Here is a 16,117-nt window from a genome sequence, read left to right as displayed (position 1 = left end):
ATATATATATTTATTTATTTATTTATTTTTTATTTTATTTTTTTTTTTATTTAACAAACATTATTGTTAGTTGTTTCACTTAAATACATTTAAGGCAACATTAAAGTGTATATCAGAAACGGTTAGTTTTTGGGTTTTTTTTTTTTTACTATAAAATCGTACAGTATCTACAATACTGCACTATACATGTTGTATAACGCAGCGGGAAAAATAGTTCAGCTGTGACAAAGAGGCGGGAGGGATGATGGTCGGGTTCGGTTGAGACGCCAAGCCGCCACGTCACGCTCCCTTACGTCATCGCCTCTTTAAAAACGCCAGCGTCACCAGGACGGAGCCCACGCTCGTGGAGCTATGGAATAATGACCTAGTTGTGAGTCACTTCCGACGCTGTCAGCAAATAACCTTTAACGAATAACTTAAAAGAACAGATCAACTGTGGCATGGAAGGCAAGCAAAATGTGCGCAATTGACGGCACGCACTTTATATATATATATATATATATATATATATATATATATATATATATATATATATATATATATATATATATATATATATATATATATAAAACATTGAATTAACTTTCATACCTTACCATATGTGTTTATTTACAATATTAATAGTAATACATTATTACACAAGAAAATCACAGAACAACGTAATAAAACTATAAGGGTCACTGTTTCGAGAGTATCATAAAGACTGAACTAGCTAGAATCTATAACGCCACGTACTAAACAGAAACCTTGAAATGCATGGAGACCACATTTCTAGAGTACCAACATGTTAAAAGGCAAAAGGTTATCAACCTGCAAGCACTTTTTAATAAAAATTATTTCACCGTTATCATCCAGTCGTGTCTTCATTTGCATTGTTTTTGTATTTACTGTGTATTTATAGCATTACTGAAAGTTTAAATAAACCAAATTATCTATTTTAGGGAAACCGCGAATGTTTATACGTGTTGTCTGTGCTGTCTATTTACATGTTTTTCTTTAATTATATTACATTTTGGTTATCTGAGGACTTTAAACCCTAGACTGTATACAGTCTATATGTATATACAGTCTATGTATACGCTTTAGACACAATTTCTAGGCTTCAAACTGTTTATCCCATAGGTGGCAGTATTGCGTTTTAGCTTCTGTGGTAAACGTCTGTTAAAATGGAAGTTAAGCGCAACCCGGGTTTATAGTCTACTTAAAGTATATGTTTACGGTTCATTAACCTTTATCAACGTTCACTGTCGGAATTGAATCCTGCGATTTAAACGATGAATGTTTTAACAAATAAGGTATTGTATTTTCCTGTTCATAACTCAGTAATTGCATTGCCTCGCAAAGGTCATCTTTCAGCTCACGTGTTGGGGAGCAGCTAGTCAGCTAGGTTTACACAGTGCTTGCGGTAGAAGTGAGATTTGAACTCTACTGGTAGATGATAGGTGACAAGCTATAATGCACATCATCGAGCGCCGCTGTTGCTATTAGGAATAGTCTGGGGCTGATTTCACGAGTTGCGTCTCTGACCTTTTGACTAACAACGAAACGACGACGTCTCAGTTTGCACACAGCTAACAAACAGGTTCCGTTTGCCCGTCTTGTTGCACTAGCGACATATGCAAAATGCAACTTGGTTGTGTATTTGTCCTTCCAGGTTTTGCCCATTCAGAACACACGGGCGTTGGTCCAGGCCATATCGCTGATTCGGTGGGTGCTCTATGTTTCTTTAGCTGATTAATTCGTTACTAATAAGACATTGTTCTAACCATGGTTTTTTTCATTCCAGCGCACCCCTATTAAAGCAGCCAATGCCAATAGGTAGGGTGGATACTTCAATAAATTACCTTTGCGGTGGTTGCAATCTGTTGCCTAATTCGAGAATGAATTGTGATCATTTCACTATCCTAGTGATGGTAACTAATAACGTAAGATGTGTTGCCTGTAGGTTTCTTCTTGACCGACAGACAGTACAGATCTATGCCTACGCATGGAATTGGTCGATACAAACATCTTCTTCCTAAAATGTTGGTAAGGCTCGCTGGCAACATTTTTCTTACGAGTTAGGCCATTACATCTACTGCATTGGTCCATTTGTTAATAGAAAAAAATTCTCATAAGTTTCTACAATTAAAAGGCAGCATTTTTATCAACTCAAAAAAAAAGGGGTGTGAATATTAGCGAGGATAGTCTTATTTTTAGCAATTGTTGTTAGGAAAAAGTTCTGTACGAAATGTTACCTACTGACAGTTTGAGTCTATGTATAGTCGAAGAAAAAGAGAGAAGTCGTTCAAATGCAGCAGATCAGAGCAGCTACGGATGCAGAGTACGGCGTCTTGAATGTGGCGGTGTCTGGCTATGACATGACCCTTGTGGAACATTACAGCCAGTACATCCATAATCTCTGCAATCGCCTTGATATCAAAGTGGATGAAAGGTAAGGACCTTTCAGAAGCCTGCACCGAACACAAGGCACCACGTGCGTGATTCTCTGGAAGTTTATCAAGACGTAACCGCATGCCTTCTTTTGCTGTCGCTCATAAAGCTACGCAATGCCTACAAAGAGCACAGAGGTCATGGTTATGCCAGAGAAAGGGACCAAGATGTTTGTGGATGTCGTTCTCAAAACCCATGAGCGGGTAGTTCAGGTAAAATCAGTTCTGCATCCTTGAATTAATAATTTTTAGGTTATCTATTTTTCTGAAGGTTGTTTTACATGGTACACTGTTAAGATATTAACAGTATTGTTTTAACCATCTGCTTCTTTTGATCGAATAAACTGCACACATTTATTTTCACATGCTTAAAACGCCATGCTCACTTAATAATAAAAGTATGAATTATCTGAAATGAATGGCATGCACATTTTAATGGCATTATTGGTTGCAGTTAGGAACATGGTTTGTGTTTTTGTGTGATTTTCAGATAAGCCAAATGAAGGCAATTCTAATGCCCATATTTTTGGAGGTCCTTCTAAAAAACCAGCCGGAGGGAGTTCAGATCTCCGTAATGCAGGTTGGCACCATTTTTGTTTCTTTTGCATTCCTGTGGTTGATCGTGACAGAGCCCATCACTCAGGAGGGTGTGTGTTGGCTGCCATGACAACGAGCTGGCTCTTTGGTCTCATGGACAGAACCTCAAAAACCCAGGTCCGAAGCCAGGGGTTTTGCCTTAGCTGCGTTCGTGGATGGGCCTCTGTTGTATGTTGTAAATGCCACATTTTGTGTATAACCAATAATATAATAGATGCCAAAGAAATGGATGTCGGGCTGAAATATTTCTTCGACAAAGTGAATCATTCTTAAGCACTGGCTCACTACTGCTTGTTGGTTGAGTATCGCTAATCATCTTTGAGTTGGTCACAGGGTCTGTTCTGGCTGTTTCGCCTTTCTGTCAGCTGTCTAGGGTTTAAGAACTGTTTTTTATTGTCTTCTTTTTCTTTTGTTTTTCAGCACACTGAAGCAGATTACCAGGCCAGGTTTAAAATGAGACCAGAACTTGAAGCACTGCAGGCACAATTATTTTAATTAAGGCGGTTTAAAAGCTGCCAGTAGGGCATGAGTGTGTCTTCATTTTTATGATGCAGTTCATTGTATACAGAGTGTGGGGGGAAATGTGTAATAATAAATGTGAGTGGATGTGGTGCACTGTTTGTTTGTTTTTGCCTTGCTTCAAAGACATGTCACGGAGATTAAGTTATAACCTTGCAAGTTATACGCTTACTTTAAGTGTAGCTTGTGGTAGTTCTGACGGTTTTCCCCAGACATGTATGACTGCATTAGGACTACATTACCCAGCGCTCTAAGCAGTGCCACCATAGCAACCGTCCTCAGCAACAACCATAAACAACAGCTTGAGCCTTTTAGTATTTGGGGCTGCCGTTAAATATGATTAAATTTCGTTAGCTGGGTTACTACTACCTTTGGTTGGCAATGAGCAGAGACTATTACGCTGCGTTGGAAATCAACAGAAATGCATCTGATGCAGAGATCAAAAAGTCGTAAGTAGCATTAGATGGCTAGCGAACTAAACCTATTTTCAATAACATTAATGCTAAAATAAACCCTTGGTTAATACAATGTTCATTCCCTATAAACGTAGATAGCTAGCAGGGAATGTTTATTTTGTTAGGTTACTTGCCTATTAGAAATTTGGGAATCTCCAAACTTCCTTTAAATTACATCACGTTACGTTTAATTTCTAATCTCAGATTTCATTTAATGTCAGGTATCGTCAACTAGCGTTGAAATATCATCCGCACAATAACGGTCAACCGGGTGCGTGTGACAAATTCAATGAGCTTGCTGAAGCTTATGATGTTCTCAGTGACCGTAAGTGAACACATGCAATATTTAGCTTCTATGTACATCAGTAATTGCAAAACGTTCTGTATAATACAGTATAATAAACTTATTTTCTTTATAGGCTATATAGTATGCTTCAGCAATAAAAAGAGTTGGGGATAGAGGACAAGAGCTTGTGTAGTTTAAACATCAAGCTATGGATATAAAATATGTTAGTTTGAGGTTTCTATGTTGTCAAACTGGTACTAAACATACATTTTATCAGAGCTGATCAGAAGTAATAGTATAATATTGCAGCGCGGAAAAAGGCCACATATGATAAATTTGGTGAGGAGGGCCTTAAAGGAGGAATCCCACCGGAAGCAGCAGCTAATGGAGCGTGGTCATCCAGATATGTCTACCATGGAAACCCTGATAAAACATTCAGACAGTTCTTTGGAGGGGACAATCCTTTTGCTGGTAAGCCCATTAAAAACCCAAAGGTTTGAGTTTTCCTGCTAGTTAACTGAAGCCTTGTGTTGTTATTCTCGTTTAGTCTTTAGGCTGAAGTCTGACTGGTGGTTTATATGTCCTCTCAGATTTTCACACTGCCTGTAGAGCTGATGTGAACATTGGTTTTGGAGGCCTTCGAGGACGAGGGATTAAAAAGCAGGATCCCCCTATAGAGCGGGATCTTCATTTAGCCTTAGAGGACCTTTTTTACGGCTCCACCAAGAAGATAAAAATATCCCGACGTGTAAGAGTTTTGAAAAAAGTACTGTAATAGGCCATGAATACTTATTAAAAAAAACATTTATGAGAACAATGTTGTTTGATATGACTGAGTTTTATCACTTGTAGTTTCGTTTTACTGTGACAAAAGCAGTATATCTATTTAGGTGATTAATGAAGATGGACATGCATCCAGCATCAAAGACAAGATTTTAACCATCACTGTGAAACCAGGCTGGAATGAGGGGATGCACATCACATTTCCCAAAGAGGGAGACCAGGTGTGATTATGACAAGTCTCTTTTTTGCCTGTCATTCTGTAAATTACATTTAATCTTTTTGCAAAAGGTACATGACATCTGCTAACAGATTTATATTAACATTGTTCCATCAGGGCCCAAACAACATCCCAGCAGATATCATTTTCACTGTTCGCCATAAGCCACATCCTTGGTTTACTCGGCAAAACAATAACTTAGTTTACACTGCAAATATATCTCTAGAGCAGGTGAGATGGTTTTGGCATTATTATTAATCATCATTTCAGCACTTTAGGTTTAACATGACTATATATTTTGAGTGACTGGGTTTTGCTGACTGGTTATGCCCCTTAGGCACTGACTGGATTTTCAGTGGAAGTGGTAACACTGGATGGCAGACTTCTTAACATTCCTGTCAATGACATTGTACAGTGAGTTGGACAGTCAACTTAAAGCCTTCTACTCCTGTGCACTCCCCCCCCCCCCCCCCAAGTATAAACTGACTTCTGAGTGAAGTGATAGCAGTATAGTATAACTAAGCAAAGAGAACTACAATTTTTCCACAAAGTGAATAGATAGATGACCCAGTAAGTTGTGTTCATGTTTGTATAACTAAATAGAACTGGAAACCCTAATACAAGTTGGCCTAAAATCAAGGTTTGTGACATGAAATGCCTTCTAAAAATGTACATGTTCCCCTTGTAGCCCACAGTACAGCAAAGTGGTGACAGGAGAAGGAATGCCTTCATCAAGCAATCCAGCTACTAGGGGAGATCTGATCATCCGGTTCAACACTCACTACCCAGAGAAGCTTTCAGCTGAGAAGAAGCGGCTACTGAAGCAAGCCCTTGCCTTGTAAACCATTCTGCACACTTCCTGAAAACCTTTTTGTTCCAAGTGTTTCCTCCACCCATGTCAATTTCCATAGTACAACTTGTACAAAATGTACAGACAGTTGCCTCTGAGAAATAAAAGTTTTATTACATTTTAAAAGGCCTAACAGAGGAATCAAGATGAGACAAGCTTTATAATCCCCAGGATATACTTGAATGAAACAGAAACACCAGATGTTAAAAGGTTTGTTTAAGCTTTAAGTAGATATGGGCCAAATCAAAAATCCATCAGCACCCCCAACAGCAGTAGCCAGGCTTAAAGAGGAGTAGCCCAGTTATGGCGAGCTGCCATCATGGCACGTTTCAGCTGCTCATATGTGACGAACATCACCACATTCCAGGAGCCCAGCCTCAGGAAAGAAGGCATGAATCTGTGAGGGTCAAGAGACAAATAAGCACTACATGTGATGCATACAAACAAACAAATAAAAAAAAAAAAAGTTGTGCCAATGGTTAAAAAAAAAAAAAAAAAAGTTATTTTACCCTTTGTAGAAAGCCATAGGCCCCTCTTTGGTCAACATGGCAACAGCACAGTTCAGGGCACTGCTGTACTGACCATGGGCAGAGTTCATGTATCTTGTTTTCACAACATCAACTGGAGAAGCGATGACCGTGGTGCAGAAACCAGCACCAAATGCAGATGTGAAGTGGCATGGAAGATCATCTGTGGGAAATGATTAAAAAAAAACCACTTAAGATTCCAAGGAACAAGGTCTATACTGTGTAGGACCAGCTGCTATGTTACGCAGCTTCATCTTACCAGTCAAGGGTGTAGATCTCAGAAGAGCATCCTTAATGAGGTCATAGGTCACCAGTTCAGTACAATTCACAATGGCATTGCGGGCGATGTTTGGGCCAGTTCCTGAGAAGATTAAGACTTTTAAGACAAGATGACCAGTTCCTTACCTTACACCAGGGGCTTCATTTCAAGCCCAGACCTACCTTTCCACAAGCCACGGAATCCCTCTTCTTTAGCAATGGTCCGATAGGCCTCCATGGTGCCGTGGTAGCGTTTGTTAGCTTCACAAGAGCTAACCTGAGCCTGAAAGCGGACCTTCACCACATCTGTAGGTTGGGCCACAGCGACCGCCATCGCCCCGGTGGTACAGCCTGCCAGCAGGCGACAGCCAATCCCCACATCTAGTGAAGATGGAAGAGACCATTCATAATGTCGTATTCAAACCTAAGCATCTTTTGGGCTCCAAAAGGGTTGAGAAGAGACACGAACTTACGATCTGAGCCCTTGGTGTAGAACTGCTTGACCGAGTCGTAGAGGCCGATGCGGACAGAGGCGAAGCTCATCTGCCGTTGTAGCCCGGCAACGAGCCCGCTGTACAGACTCCGAGGTCCCTCCGTGCGCACCATAGTGGTGATGGTGCCGAAGACGCCGCGGTACTTAAGAGCCTGCGTGCGACTCGCTTTCTCAGCACTGCTGCTCTCCCCTTGGATCTGTACAGAACAAAATGGGCATGGAGAGACTTTACAGAAACTGGGACGGTCGCGAGAGAAGGAAGGGCCACGGGCTTCAGCCACAGGGCGTCCATGGTGCAGCGGTCCCGGAGGTGCAGGGTCTTAGGGCTTAAACATCGGCTCCTGGATCGGCTTGCATGACTATTGCAAGGAATGGAATTGGAAGATTGAAGAAAAAAGGGGGAAAACTGGCATGAGTGTGAGAAAGCACTTGGGAATTAAAGTCAAAGTTATTTTGGTATGAAAAGCTGGTCCTGCTGTTGGTGTAAAGGGTACCCTAATGCAGAACTCCAACCTAAACCATTATTACAATTTCCATTTCCTGCAGAGAGATGTTAGTCATCTATTTTAATAAAGGGACTTCCATATTGCCTTACCTGGAGCCTGACTTTGGCTGTGTCCAAAGGAAAGGTGACCAGGTCAGCAATGCAGGCCGCAGTTCCAGCGCCAACGAACTTCACCGCAGCGGTCGGAGGCACATCAGTAGGTCCAAAGCCAACCATTTTTTTTTCTACTTCACAAAGTGAATAGAATGTGTAATTGGAGAAGGATGTCTTGATCAGAGGCGTGAAAACAAGATAAGTGAACTCTACCCAGATCTGAGATTAGAGGAGAATGAGGGAGAAATGGGGCGGGGAAGGGCGGGAGACAACAAACAAACAAAGAAAGTGATTCAGTGCACGATGGTAATCACAAGAACATTTCCAAACACAAAACAATTAATTGTAGTGAAAGATTTTTTTTTAATGAAAAAAAAAAAGAATGAAGTAAATGCATCCTTAGGGAAGTTATGTAAGGGTAAATCAAGCATCTCTGCGAGACTAGACAAATCCCCAAACGTCTTTCTTTCGGAGGGGGAGGTGTAAACACCACAAAACCTAAAAAGTGTTGCTGCACTCTCATTGGTGCTTCGGCCTGTTGCCATGCGTGTGTGCTCAGCTAAACAGGAACAAAAGAAGTGCCGTCGTCAGAGGAAGCGGGTGTACTTAGGACAAAGGGCCCTAAGCCAACGTATTCTTAAACGGTTTTAGTTTTAGTAACCATGCTGGAATGTTATAGTTGTACTAAATCGTTTAAATGGTCAAAGTGCGACTACGCTGGCGCTGATAAGATACCCACCTTCACTCAAGAAACCCCGGGCAGCGAAGCGTTAAGATTCTCTAAAAGCGTCCCTCTGGTTGAAATTGCTTTCAACTATAATTTCATTGCCTTGTTCCTCCATAGAAAAACGTTTAAAAAACAGACGGTTTAAAAACATACTCCTGAAAGAGAATAACAAATAACATACACATTAACTCGACGATTTCCTGGTCGTATTCCAGTACACTTTAAAAGTTTCTAAATGAAATTCACAGGTTAGACTACTGATTCCTAAACCTCCTAAATTAATACTTACCGTGAACGGGACCAAAGAAATAAGAAAAAAACAAACAAAACAAAAATACTGGCCTTTTCAGAAAACCAAATTACCGGCACAACCGATGTTACTTTGCGCTCCAAGCCTACACAGACATTGTGGTGTGACGCGGAAGCAGATTGTTTTTATACCTTTCCATATTGCGTCATCGCACCGCCGCCGTCGCGCTGCCGAGATATCATGTGTTGGGCCGCATGTTCCAACCATTCTGGTCACGACTTAGAGTAAATAGTTGTTTGTTAGTTTTTAAATCACATGATCGTTTGCACATATGCAGGTACCTGCCTAAGATTAAAAACACTATATCAAAATTTGATGCCGTTTAAGTTAATGTCAGGCTGATTAATTAAAATTTTGGTTAAGCAAATCAGCAAAAATAAACGTGGGGTTATATTTGTAACATGTATACATCCTCCATTTCTTCCTGTGGGTCTTTTGGTGAGAAATATAATGTGAAGTGTGTTAAAGTACACCCACTATCCAGTGGCCTAAATTGTGAGGGACCAAAATGTGCCATGTGGTTTTGGTTATAAGCAAGTTTCAAGATGGACATGATAGTCCATCAAAACGCAAATTACGCACAAGGCCCTGTTAATATATATCGAGCTTCAAAACCGAAAATGTTACAAATAAGGCATAAAACCATGAACTGCTGAGTCACAATGAGAAGTTGTGCTAGGAGCACATGTGCTATTAATCAGAGAAAGAGTTTGTCTGCACATGTCTCGTTAAATGGACTCAAAACGTTTGGATGGGCTCTATATGCAGAAGCATTCATACATTAATTCTGCAGGCTTCAGCATTTGTAATGTCTCACACACACACACACACACACACACACACACACACACACACACACACACACACACAAGACTTGACCTCTTTCAGTACAACATGGCATGAACACTGTTTTTGATGTTGGTAACAATGCAAAACAGCATAATTTCTAATAGGCCTTTTGGGTTGAGTATAGTGACAAGGTCTATTTTGTCTTATTTGACTCTTCATTTACATTTGGCCCTGTTTTATTTTGCTACAGTCAAACACTATGAGTTAATATTAGATTTGTTGAATAGAATTTTAATTAACAGTAAAACATTGTATTGATAAATGATCGATTGTATTGTTCCGGATGTTAATCTTGGAGAGCAATAGTTTGATTAAGTAGACTGAATGAAGTATATTATAGTAAAGTTACAGATTTTATTGACAAGAATGGAAATGCAGTATAAAATTGTAAATAATATTAGTAAAAATAATAATTTGATGTACATCAAATATGTTTGTATAAGATTCACCCAGCTTTCATAAGTTCATAGCACTGTAAACCATAAAGCACTAACTGTAAACAATATTTTACCATTTGTTGTCTGGGAAACTTGGCAAACAAATGCACACAGGACAATAAACATCATGATCTCTACAGAGAAGAAAAATATATACACGTTCTAAAAGGAAAACATATTTGTATATTTTTGTCTTGTTTGGAAAGTGTCTGTATTCTCAATAGTACTTGGACTCACAGTCATTTATCATTTCTTCTGCACTTTAGCACAGAGAGTGAAATATGCCGCAATTGTCTGGCAACACATCCTCTAGTAATGGTAAGCATGACCTTTGGCCTTTAAAATCAATCACTGACTTATCTTGTTCTGCCATGTTCCTTTACATTTTAGTTGTTAACAAAACTAAGATTTAATCCCATAGGGGAAGGGTTCTTCTGCCAGCACAGGGCTTCAATACAGCAGTCTTGTCTTTTTGGGTTGGGTTTCTCATAAGCCACACACCTTCTTAATGCAACAGCTCAAGATGGTGACTCCCACGACTGCTGCACTCTCATGATGGCTCTCTTGATTTGCTCGTAGGAGACAAACATCACAATGTTCCAGGATCCCAGCCGCAGGAATGATGGCACGAACCTTGAAGCAGACGGAGAAGCAAGCGCCATCATTTGTTGATCACTTCTGGCATACAAGTATATGCTTTTTACAAATACAGCGGCTTTAATGTGCATGCTGGGTTATTGTGGAGAGTCTTGCTCACCCCTTGTAGAAAGCTGTCGGGCCTTCCCGAGTCAGCATGGTGAGGGCACAGTTGATAGCACTGTTGTACTGGCCTGGAGGGGAGTTCATGAAGCGGGTCTTTACCACGTCCACTGGTGAGGCCACGATAGTAGTGCAGAAACCAGCTCCGAATGCAGCCGTGAAGTGGCACGGCAGGTTATCTAAAGACAAATGGGAATGTGCAAATACCTTAAAATCAGACAAGCACCTGGTGTCTCAGGTCACACGAGTCACTAATATATGCAATGGGGACTTGCAAATTCCTTCACTGATACATACCTGTCAAGAGATCGTATTTTAGTATTAGTTCTTTGAGGATGTCATAGGTAACCAGCTCAGCACAGTTCACAATAGCATTTCGTGTGATGTTTGGTATGCATCCTGAAACAACACGGAGATACATTTTGTTTTTTTCCTCTTTCACATTGCAAAATAGTCTTCCATTGTGGTGGCAGGTAGGGACAAACATTAAACATTGGAACTCACCCTTCCACAATCCTTTGACACCTTCGTCCCGAGCGATGGTCCGGTAGGCGTCCATGGTGCTGTTGTAGCGCTTTGCCCCTTCGGCCATGCGGACTTGGGCCTGGAAGCGCACCTTCACCACATCCGTAGGCTGGGCGAACGCCACCGCCATGGCCCCTGTAGTACATCCGGCCAGCAGCCGGGTCCCGACGCTCACATCTGGGGGGAAATATACAGAACATATGGTGACTGGTCTTGCCTTGTTACTTCAATCTTAAAAGTCGAAACGCCTTGAAATGTACCTCAGTGGTTATTTTAGTTTTAACATCTTGGGCAAGGCACTCACTCTCAGAGCCCCGGGTGTAGAACTGCTTCATGGAGTCGTAGAGGCCGATGCGGACCGAGGCGAAGCTCATCTGCCGTTGTAGCCCGGCAACGAGGCCGCTGTACAGGCTCCGCGGCCCCTCCGTGCGCACCATGGTGGCGATGGTGCCGAAGACGCCCCGGTACTTCAGGCCCCCCTCCCCTTCCATCGGTCGGGACTCACCCTGGATCTGAGACGAGTGAAAAGTGTGCCGAGGTCCAAAAGGAGAAAGCCTACCCAGGCATGTTTGACTAGTGCGCTTGCTGATCAATTAAGCAGCTATTGCTGGTTTTGTTCTTTACGACTCCATTTGTTTAATTTGTCTAAGAAAGACATACTGTTTTTTACCTGAAGCCTCACTTTAGCTGTATCTAGGGGAAATGTCACTAAGTCGGCAATGCATGCCGCTGTTCCGGCGCCAAAACATTTCACAGCGGCTGTGGGTGCCAAGTCCTTCGGATTGATTCCAACCATCTCTGTTGTTGCTAAGCAGGTGTTTCTGAGACGGTAAAGCTTGTGAAACTAGCCAAACCCTGCACTGGCAAGAAAGAAAACAGGTTTAATGTTAATGGCATTATTATATATAATTTTAAAAAAAGAGTAAGGAGCTGTTTTCACTGTTTGTTTTTTTAAGTTTTATATGTATTACGGTTTATATGATCCGATCAGGCAGGTAGGTCTATAGCACTATAAAGTAGAGAGGAATGGGTTTGTATGAATATATACCTCAAGTTTCTTCCACAGGGATTCTCCTTAGTTGTTTCACTCGTGCTACAGTTTCAGTGTCTTTTGCCATAAAAATGTATGGAGCAATAATCCAAAGTAGCATAACACTGTAAGCAGTTAAATGTGAATGACAAACAAATAAACACATAAATATTAAATAAATAAATACAAATAAAAATCAATATAAACCGACAATCAAATATAAACCGACAAACAAATAAATAGACAAAAATAATCCAAAAATATAATTCCAAAAATAATCGAGAGATAATCGTGGTAAATTAATTTACCTTGGTATAAGTTTTCTTTAATACCAAATTCTGTCTGGAGAATTAAAGAAGTAAGGCCTAGTTAGCTTATCTTCCCGAGGTACGTACTCCAAAGTCGTGAGCAGACTGACGCTCCTTCAATTTATAGCACCGTACGCAGAAGCCAGCCGATCAAGTTGTATGTTTCCATGATCATGCAGTAGTCTAAGTTTAACTCGTCTGTTTACGAAGGGAGAAACGATGTCGTATGTCGGCTGTTTAGGATTATAAAAGAAGATAAACAGACTAAACTAGTTGGCTTTAACCACTTTAGGTAAACGCGACATTAAACGTTCTTTTAACTCTTTAGCTTCAAGTGTTTCTCTGACGTGGTAGGCTTTTGTGTTGAAATGTCAAATTACAATGGAAAGACTGCAGGCTATGTCGAAAATATATAGGAAGGTGGAGTATGTCTGAAGGATGTGAATTACAGTAATATCCAATTTACAGTAATAGTCAATATTTTGTACTATATATATATATATATATATATATATATATATATATATATATATATATATATATATATGTGTATGTATGTATGTATGTATATATATATATATATATATATATATATATATGTATGTATGTATGTATGTATGTGTATATATATATATATATATATATATATATATATATATATATATATATATATGTATGTGTGTGTGTGTATGTGTGTGTGTGTGTGTGTGTATGTATGTATATATATATATATATATATATATATATATATATATATAGTAATTATTTGCATTAATGTGCTATTTGAAGTAATTCTTTGTATTAATATTTACACTCGAGTCTAGGTAGAACGAGACTTGGTAGAACATTATATATTGTATTTATGTTGCTTAGGGCAGAACAGGGTAGAACATTTTATATATATATATATATATATATATATATATATATATATATATATATATATATATATATATATATATATATATATATATATATATTAGTGGTGTACAATCACGACGTCACATTTTATCTACTTTTGACATCTGGCAGGTTGCCGGAGGGGTGAATTTTTTAAACCCCAAAGACTGGGGTCGTATTGGCCGTAGGCTGGTAAAAGCCCGTTGGTCACCCTATCAAAAAGCGGTCTCATCCCTGCTAGCACAGACTACCATAGACTGTCCTGCAAGATGTACAGAGACAACCGGTGAGAATCAGTGATCACAGGGAACTTTATGTTTTTTGTCTACCCTCAACTTGAACAGTGAAATATTTTTCAAGATGATCTGTCACCACCTCTTAAATTAGGTTGGATTGATAGTTTAAGATGAAACTGATTTATGTCAAGTATGGCTCTACCCACTACTGTGAATGTATTCTTCCCATCGTGCCTGTGCCATCTGTGCCTTGGCGTGACTCGGTTGGAACATGTCTTACTGAAAGGTGAAGAGTGAAACACATGCACCCAGAGCCGTTTCCCCCACCTTATGAACTTGCTAGAAAGTTGAGCAATCCTTCAGCACCAGCAACGCTACACAGTGTACCCAATCCATAGATGGTATGTATATGGGTGTGCACACATAGTAGCCAATCCATAGATGGCAGGGTGGTGGGTGTCTATGCAAGACATCTGCATGCATTCAAACAAGGCAGAGGGCAGAGGGCGGAAAGGGGCCCAATGACCATTAGCATCGGGGCTTCTGGCTCTGTGCTGCCTGCACCGAAGCCTGCCCCTTTAGAACGCACACACCCAGGATGGTGCCTCTAGGACCCAAATGCTGGTTGCATTCTGCCTGGTTGTTTTTTGAAAAGGGATGGTGATTTGCAATACAGGCTGAAAGGTACACAAGGAAAAAACCCCAAAAAAAACAACCCCAAGGGATCAGTGAGATCATGGAATGTGTAATAACAATGTTAGAAAATGTTATTATGCAAAGAATGTCATGCATTGCATAACTGCATTAAATATCTAAATTATGATTTTTAAAAATATGTTAAGATTTTTACATTTCTTCAAAATTTGATTTATTATGACTTGTGACCTAAACTTTAGATTTATCAGGTTTATTTGGTCATAGCTGGCTACCAACTATAAAATAAAGCACAAAGCAAAAGGCCTTTTAGCTCTGGACATGAATAGAAGCTCAAATGAATCTTATGTAACTGGGTCATGGATTGATAGTTATTTTCAGCATGTAGTTTTTAGGTGTGTGTGTGTGTGTGTGTGTGTGTGTGTGTGTTAGGTACTGATCTGTACAATGATTTGTAGGTTGCTGAGATGCATCTGCTTCCTTATATTAATCCAATTTGGCAACCATGTATGAATCTTAGAATTATAGACTTCAAAAAACAAACAAATAAAAAACTGGAGGCCATCCTATTTCTGTAGCTGAAAAAAACAATAACATTTTAAAAAATGGATTGCAATGTTTTTGTTTTTTTTCTAATTAGGCAAAATCAAAGACATCTCGGGTGTAGAAAAGAGATTTAAACTCTTTTATATTTTATTAAAACATAAGAATTCCAGTACAATCAAACAAGGAAGAAAGGAAACTACATTACAGTCACTGGCTGCTACATCTGACAGGGTGGTGGCAGCCAGTTTGAACAAGTTTCCTCGGTACATTCTATGACCTTTCAGTTCCCCAGCGAGGTAAACAACATCCAAGCTCCACCAAGGCCCTCCCTTCGCCCTCGAACTGAAACTGGAGCCAGACACTTTCCCGTGTGTCTGCCCTAAGCAACATAAATACAAGTATTTCATAAATAAGTGCATTAATATATGATACTAATATGTTTTAAATACACTAGCTGTAAGTGTGAGGGCAGGATGTACATTTGCCCTAGTGGGAATGCAAAGTTTGCACTTGTGTACCAAAATCAGAGAAATTATTTTCCACAAATAAATCTGAAGTTTATTGTAATTATTAAGGGTATGAGAAAAAAACTTAAAAGATTAATTACTGTTTTTTGTGCTTCCTAGTAACAAATAGCATGTTTAATCCAAGTGAATTACTCCTTTGTTCTTCATAAAGCATGTCCTGGCAATTATGTTTTATGCACCATTCTAAAAAGTAATTTATGTTGGGAGATATTTGAATGTTACAAATCTGTCAGTATGTTTCACCTGTAATAATCTCACTGTGTGAAAACCCCACGGGCGTGTTTAGAAGGCGCT

At 39.7% G+C, this 16,117-nt stretch overlaps 4 protein-coding genes across 6 annotated transcripts; 2 read left to right on the top strand and 2 right to left on the bottom strand.

Annotated features, from left to right (window-relative positions):
• Positions 1-1,134: 1,134 nt before the first annotated feature.
• On the top strand, positions 1,135-3,644 carry mrpl48 (mitochondrial ribosomal protein L48). The gene is made up of 8 exons (XM_027003505.3): positions 1,135-1,295; positions 1,655-1,707; positions 1,787-1,818; positions 1,946-2,028; positions 2,265-2,434; positions 2,543-2,645; positions 2,923-3,012; positions 3,450-3,644. Exons 1-8 carry the CDS (start codon positions 1,275-1,277, stop codon positions 3,522-3,524), a joined length of 627 nt encoding a protein of 208 aa, XP_026859306.2. The 5' UTR covers positions 1,135-1,274; the 3' UTR covers positions 3,525-3,644.
• Positions 3,645-3,812: 168 nt separating this feature from the next.
• On the top strand, positions 3,813-6,131 carry dnajb13 (DnaJ heat shock protein family (Hsp40) member B13). Its single transcript, XM_027003513.3, has 8 exons — positions 3,813-3,997; positions 4,225-4,328; positions 4,599-4,760; positions 4,880-5,037; positions 5,180-5,293; positions 5,407-5,520; positions 5,627-5,703; positions 5,978-6,131. Exons 1-8 carry the CDS (start codon positions 3,930-3,932, stop codon positions 6,129-6,131), a joined length of 951 nt encoding a protein of 316 aa, XP_026859314.1. The 5' UTR covers positions 3,813-3,929.
• Positions 6,132-6,232: 101 nt separating this feature from the next.
• LOC113573324 (dicarboxylate carrier UCP2) lies at positions 6,233-8,895 on the bottom strand. Its single transcript, XM_027003514.3, has 7 exons — positions 8,755-8,895; positions 8,013-8,234; positions 7,398-7,614; positions 7,108-7,305; positions 6,926-7,027; positions 6,649-6,829; positions 6,233-6,536 (listed from the first exon to the last, which is right to left on the bottom strand). Exons 2-7 carry the CDS (start codon positions 8,136-8,138, stop codon positions 6,422-6,424), a joined length of 939 nt encoding a protein of 312 aa, XP_026859315.2. The 5' UTR covers positions 8,139-8,234; positions 8,755-8,895; the 3' UTR covers positions 6,233-6,421.
• ucp3 (uncoupling protein 3) lies at positions 8,755-13,237 on the bottom strand. Of its 3 annotated transcripts, none has more exons than XM_027003536.3 (9): positions 12,961-13,221; positions 12,671-12,777; positions 12,293-12,477; positions 11,927-12,134; positions 11,602-11,799; positions 11,395-11,496; positions 11,096-11,276; positions 9,032-10,971; positions 8,755-8,897 (listed from the first exon to the last, which is right to left on the bottom strand). In XM_027003536.3, exons 3-8 carry the CDS (start codon positions 12,416-12,418, stop codon positions 10,857-10,859), a joined length of 930 nt encoding a protein of 309 aa, XP_026859337.1. In that variant the 5' UTR covers positions 12,419-12,477; positions 12,671-12,777; positions 12,961-13,221; the 3' UTR covers positions 8,755-8,897; positions 9,032-10,856. The 3 variants fall into 3 exon arrangements, with proteins under 3 accessions (XP_026859337.1, XP_026859336.1, XP_081558042.1); XM_027003535.3 differs by having other exon boundaries at positions 12,293-12,482; positions 12,961-13,215; XM_081701916.1 differs by lacking the exons at positions 8,755-8,897; positions 9,032-10,971 and having other exon boundaries at positions 11,092-11,276; positions 12,293-12,482; positions 12,961-13,237.
• Positions 13,238-16,117: the final 2,880 nt, after the last annotated feature.

This window comes from Electrophorus electricus, chromosome 19 (genome assembly GCF_041902795.1).
Source record: "Electrophorus electricus isolate QZ-2024a chromosome 19, ASM4190279v1, whole genome shotgun sequence".
In the NCBI taxonomy this organism is placed as follows: Eukaryota; Metazoa; Chordata; class Actinopteri; order Gymnotiformes; family Gymnotidae; genus Electrophorus; species Electrophorus electricus.
Note: the sequence above shows the minus strand (reverse complement) of the source record. Positions and strands in the feature narration are given on the sequence as shown.